This window comes from Lactuca serriola, chromosome 8 (assembly GCF_051521515.1).
Source record: "Lactuca serriola cultivar US96UC23 chromosome 8, Lser_US96UC23_V15, whole genome shotgun sequence".
Classification (NCBI taxonomy): Eukaryota; Viridiplantae; Streptophyta; class Magnoliopsida; order Asterales; family Asteraceae; genus Lactuca; species Lactuca serriola.
This window is the reverse complement of record NC_136415.1, coordinates 119,257,024-119,263,026: the sequence shown is the minus strand read 5'-3', so window position 1 is coordinate 119,263,026 and position 6,003 is coordinate 119,257,024. Positions and strand designations below refer to the sequence as shown.

Sequence of the window (6,003 nt, the reverse complement as noted above, 5' to 3'; positions counted from 1 at the left end):
TCAAGTCCCCTAGTCCAGTAGCCGTAGCGTTGCAGCACAAGTTACGGCGTTCCAGGCTTAACTAGTTTACACGTGTTGGTTTTTATTTACCCGTCGTTCCGCCCTTAATGGCGACGTGATTGCGCATGATGGCTGGCAGTTACGTCATCGTGTCAAACATTTTAAATGCCCCGCACTTTCCGTTCCTTTATAAAGACACTTATAGGGCTTCTTTTTGCCTTCACTATTTCTTCATCCCTCTTCGTCTTCCTTTCTCTGTGTTTTTCTCCTTTCTCCTCCTTTATGGCAAATCTTCCTGGTATCCTTCCCTCCGCCGCTGAATACCGCCAACTTGAAAAATCATATGGTTTATCTTCTGTGGAGGGTGTGGAGTTTCCTTCTCCGTGTTCTAGCATCTCTCCCCCCCCCCTTCTGGCAAAATCAGGGTTTACTTGAAAACCCTAGACGATGGCATCTGTTTCCCATTAACGGAATTTCAGGAAGAATTTCTCCAGAAGGATGGTTGCAGTTTGCAGATGTTGACCCCGAATGCTATTAACAAAGTGGTAGCATTCGAGATGATCTGCAGGGCCAATGGCTATCTTCCCGGCTATTTTGTGTTTAAGTACTTCTTCAAATTCTGGGTTACCGGAGATAAGTGCACCTTTTCAGTCCAGCGAGGAGGACATGCTCTAGTTCCCGACGGATGAACCCCCAAGAACTGGCAGGATAAGTGGCTATGGGTGAACCAAGAACTGGTTGGGAGTGGTCGGTATCGTGCAAATACCTTTGCTGATACTATCCATAAGGTTTTCCCCCACAATCAGAGCGTTGCTGATTACCTAAAGAGTATCCAAGTAACTCCTGAGGACTACTCTGAGGCCCTCCTCTCCGGTGTAAGGATGAGTCCCTCTTGGAGGCGTCGTGGCAAAATGGCAGTGTTCTTTTGCAACGTCGATGGTAAGTGCCCTGCCTGGCTTTCTCTTTTCCTCTTTTCCTTCCTTCTTTTTTTTTATTATTGGTGATTGATACTTCATGTTCTGGCTTTCCCAGGTGTTGAATCCTCTCTGTCTAGGGATGAAGTTTTGTGGAAACGCTACCGGGGTAAGCTGGAGTGCCGTGAGGTGGATCTAGTTGACCGGCTCCCTCCGCCTCGTCAGGTGGTCCAACTTGCTTTGACTGCTACCCCTTCTACTTCTCCTATAGGTGAGTCAGCACCGGAGACGAATCCCTTCCACGCTCGCCCAATTTTTGGTTTCATGCCCCTGGGTAGTACCTTCTCTTCTTCCATGGAGAATGACGAGGATAGCAAAAAGGGTGTCATCGCTGATGTTCGGCGTATGCAAGCGAAGAGGAAATCTGTTTCGGCCATTAGTGAACCAGTGACCGGTGCACCTAATGTTGCCAAAAGAATTCAGATCAGGCGCAACTTTTCCTGCCTGTTGAATTCTATGGCTTCCATGCCAACCAGCGTGGTTGTGATCCTTGATGATGATGTGCAACAGTCTGAAGGGATCCCTGGGGCGTGTGATCAGCCTGTTGTTCCATCTATCTCACATGTACATATTCCAAGTGTTCCATTTCTTTCTTCGAAGCTTTCCCCTGTCAAGGATTCTAGCGATCCCGACCAGGCGTCACTTCCTATGGGCAATGTTACTGGGGAGAGTTCCGCCAGGTCCCCTGTCTTTGCCCTTTCTTAGAATCTTCACAATGATTCTTGATTATCCGTTTGTGCCAATGATCTGGAGTTCTCCCGCCATGCTTTTCCTCCTGCCACATTTAGTGACATGGAGGCCATGGGTAACGCTGCTCTTGCCCACAACATGGCTTACGCCGCCGCGCAAGCTATGTTTTACCTTGCTGCCGGCTCCCGACACATCCATTCCCTTAACGAAATGAAGGCTACTCATGCCACGTGCGAGTCGCGTGTGGTAGGGCTGGAACGTCGCGTTGGCGAGCTTAGAGAAGACCTCCGGCTTTATGAACAAAAGTGTCAACTCCTTGTGTCTGAGAAGGCTATCCTTGACGATGCTAGAGCCACTTTAGAGGCCAAAGTTGACTCCCTTACTCAAGCGAATGAAGGCTTGATGATTCAAGTCGAGAGTCTCGAGCACGATGCTGCTGATCGTGACAAGTTAATCTCTTCTTTACAAACGGATGTGGGTGCCTCTCGTCGGGATTTGGATTGGTTGGTACGTGTGGCTGTCGTTCGTATTATGGAGAAGCTAATTGAGCATCCGGATTTCACTAATGCTATAAGTCTCGTTTGGCACGCTGCCTTTGTAGCTGGGATTGAATCTGTTCAGAAAGCGACAGCTGGAGTTGGGTGTGGTGATGTTGGTGCTTGTCTTTCCTCCGCTGGTCCGCTGGTTAGCGTGAATGATGCCCTGTTATCATTTGCGAGTATGGATCATGCATCTTTATTGGGTTTAGGAGATTTGGATACTGGGGGCCTCCGGGAGTTGTGTTCTTTCTTTGGCTCAGAAGGTATCCCAGAGGGTGTGGCAATTCAAGGGGATGAGACTATGCAGGTGATCGAGGGTGATGCTGGTCAGGATGGACAAGATGTTGAGGATGATGGTGACCGCGACGTTAGAGTGGGTGATGAGAGTGTGGTGGTGGGAATGGTTGTTGGTGATGGACGCAGTGGTGATGAAATCAAAGATGCTCCGACATCGTATGTTACCCCTCCTGGGGCGTGAAAATATTCTCTATGGTTGTTCTAGTTTCCTTTTGTTATTTTTCCCTTTCTTCTTTTTTTTTTTAGTGTTGGGCATGTGATGTATGGGATTTGCTAAAACTTTATCTTTTGGTTGTATGTAAAAACGTTTTGTGTGCTGGGTGTCCAGCTGCATGCTCTAAGCATTGCTTTCTCTTAACTGTATTTTGATGCACTAAGCATTTTGTTTTGCCCACGTTAGTATCGACACACTAAGTGTCAAGACTGGGTTCTCTAATCACCAGATAATAAAATTTAATGCGTTAAGTATTTTAAACATTTTATAAGATTTAATACACTGAGTATTAAAATTTGGTATATCAACAATTCGATTACATTGACCATGGGCTCCAATACATTAAGTATGAGAATCATGTCACTAAGCATGTGTACACTAAGTACTTAAAAATGTGGTATACTAAGCATGACACTGGGCGACTGGGGCTGTTTGTCACCTCGCCCGTAAAAGAAAAACTTCTTCAAGTTTCTGGCATTCAATGTTCTTGGTATCTGCCTTCCTTCCACCGTTTCCAACACATATGTGCCACTCCTATTTGCTTCTATGACCTTATATGGGCCCTCCCATACAAGGCCCATCTTTCCTTGAGGTTGGGTTCGGCTTGCCTCGCTCCTTCTTAGCACGTACTCGCCTATTCTGAACAGTTTCTCCTTTACCCTCTTATTGTAATATCTTTCTGTTACACGCTTATACGCAGCTTGGCATATCTCTGACTTCTCGCGTCTCTCTTTGAGGACATCAAGATTCAACCTTAGGTCTTGGGCGTTGCTTTCTTCATCCGCATTAACGGCTCTTAACGTGCCAATCGTTATTTCCATGGGGAGTACAGCCTCCGTCCTATATGTTAGGCTAAACGAGGTTTCCCGTGTGCTTGTTCGTGGGGTGGTTCTGTATGACCACAACATTGCCGGTATCTCCTCTGCCCAATTCCCCTTTGCCTCACCCAACCATTTCTTGATCCCATTCACAATGGTTCGATTAGACACTTCTGTTTGCCCATTAGCATGTGGGTGTGCCACTGATGTGAACCGTTGGTTTATCCCTTTACTGGCGCACCATTCTCTGAAAGGATTTTCAGCAAATTGTAAGCCATTGTCACTGACGAGCACCTTATGTGTTCTGAACCTTGTCATGATATTCTTCCATACAAACTTTATCATGTGCCTTCCTATTATGCACGCTAGTGGTTCTGCTTCAATCCATTTTATGAAATAGTCTACTGCCACCACCATGTACTTTAGCTTTGCAGATGCTTCCGGGAATGGGCCTACAATGTCTATGCCCCATTGGTAGAACGACCATGGGCTGGATATGTTCTGCAGTGGTACCAGTGGGTTTGCTTGGAGTGGGGTGTAAGACTGGCATTCCCCACACTTCCTAGTTACTCCCAACGCGTCTTGGTGTACAGTGGGCCAGTATATTCCCATCTGGAGCACTTTACCCGTTAAAGTTCTAGCTCCCTCATGTGCGCCCGCCTGGCCTGCGTGTGCTTCCTGTAGCGCCTCCATCCCTCTGGCCTGATCTACCCATTTCAACCAGGGTGTCGTAAACCTTTTTTGATACAGCTCCCCATTTATCAACGCATACGAGGGTGCCTTTATACGTATTTTCCTCGCTTCGTTGTGGTCGTCTGGTAGTATTCCGCTTTGCAAATACTCCATGAATGGTGTCATCCATGTGGGCCCAGTGGTTGTCAAGGTATTTACCTACCGCTCATCAATACTTCTTTCCCTGAGTACTTCTACCAAAACCTTCTTTGATAGGTGATCGAAACATGTAGATGCCAACTTGCTTAAAGCGTCTACCCTTTTGTTCTCGCTCTGAGGTATCTGCTTGATCGTGAATTGTCTGAAGGATTGGATTAGTTGTCTTACCATTCTCACATACCTCTCCATTTCTCTGATCTCTTGTCTCAAAACTTCCGTTAATTTGGTTCGCAGCTAATCTCGAATCTGTTAGGGCTGTCACAGCCTTTGCACCCATTTGTTTGGTTAAGCGTAATCCTACGAGCAAGGCTTCATACTCCTCCTCATTATTTGAGGTGTGGAAGTCGAAACGGAGGGCATAAGTCACTTCCTCTCCCTCTGGGCTAGTCAGGATTAAGCCTGCCCCTGAACCTTCCCTGCTGGACGCCCCATCGGTATACATCGTCCATGAGCCGTCGTTGGCCAGGACCTCCTCTATTGCCCAGATTCTTTCCTTGGCTGAGTTTCCTTCTTCTGGAATTTCGAGCAAGAAATCAGCCAATGCTTGCCCTTTAATGCCTGTCCTTGGGCGATAGCTGATATCATTCTCTCCTAGCTCAATTTCCCACTTTGCTAACCAGCCCGACATTTCTGGTTTGAGCAATATCTATTTGATGGGACAATTTGTTAGCACCTCAATTTGGTGCGCTTGGAAGTTATGCCTCAAATGTCGCTCTGCGTAGATGAGCGCCAGGACTAGCCTTTCCAGGGTGGGGTAATTGAGCTCAGGGCCCTGTAATGCCCTACTCACGAAGTATACCAGCTTATGCTCTCCTTCATTTTCTACAGTTAACACTGAGGATATTGCTTCGTTTGAGGCCGAGAGGTACATTTGTAGTGTTTCCCCTGTGATGGGACTGCCCAATGTGGGCAGCTTGTGTAGTGCTTCCTTGATCTTCTGGAGCGCTTCTTCCGCCGCAGCTGTCCATTGGAAGTTGTTCTTTTCAATGCAACCTTTCAGTGTGTAGAATAATGGCATGGCTTTGTCAGCAGATTTCGAGATGAACCTACTCATGGCCATGAGTTTCCCATTCAAACCTTGTGCGTCTTTGAGGGTCCCTGGGGTGGTGTCTCCATAAACTCATCTACTTTAACTGGACTTAGCTACTTCTGCATTAATTGCCCTGTTGTGGTCCCCTCCCTGGACCCTTTTCTTCTGCTTCACTTCCTTTGTCCCTGGCTTGATTGCTAGTTTGTGCTCAATAACATTCCTATCTACCCCCACCATGTCTGTAGGGATCCATGCAAATATATGCTTGTACCATTTGGGTAAGTCGGCTACTGCTTCTCTTACGTGACTTGGAAGGTCGTGACCGATGCTGATCGGTTGATCAAGGTATCCTTGTTGATTATTTTCTTTCCTTTTGTTGGGTCTTGTCGCGGTTTCTTTGTTTCCTTAGTTATCTCCGCTGGCTTCATGACCGTAAAGCAGGCATGAAAGTGGGTCCAAACCCGGACCCGATGGACCCGGACCCGGAAAACCCAGAACCGGTTAACGGGATTTTATAGAACCGGAAACCGGACCGGTATATAGGAACCGG

At 47.1% G+C, this 6,003-nt stretch overlaps 1 protein-coding gene across 1 annotated transcript; it reads right to left on the bottom strand.

Moving 5' to 3' along the window:
• Nucleotides 1-4,433: 4,433 nt before the first annotated feature.
• Nucleotides 4,434-5,483, bottom strand: LOC145067347 (uncharacterized). Its single transcript, XM_079014509.1, has 2 exons — nt 5,223-5,483; nt 4,434-5,069 (listed from the first exon to the last, which is right to left on the bottom strand). The coding sequence occupies exons 1-2, from the start codon at nt 5,481-5,483 to the stop codon at nt 4,434-4,436; spliced, it is 897 nt and encodes a 298-aa protein (XP_078870635.1).
• Between the last annotated feature and the right edge of the window lie 520 nt (nt 5,484-6,003).

Bases quoted from the DNA above. Each gene is read 5' to 3' on its own strand.
- LOC145067347 (XM_079014509.1), bottom strand. From the start codon at position 5,483: ATGGCCATGAGTAGGTTCATCTCGAAATCTGCTGACAAAGCCATGCCA. The intron at 5,070-5,222 runs GTATACTTCGTG...CCCATCAAATAG, and splicing joins ATGAAGGAGAGCATAAGCTG to ATATTGCTCAAACCAGAAAT.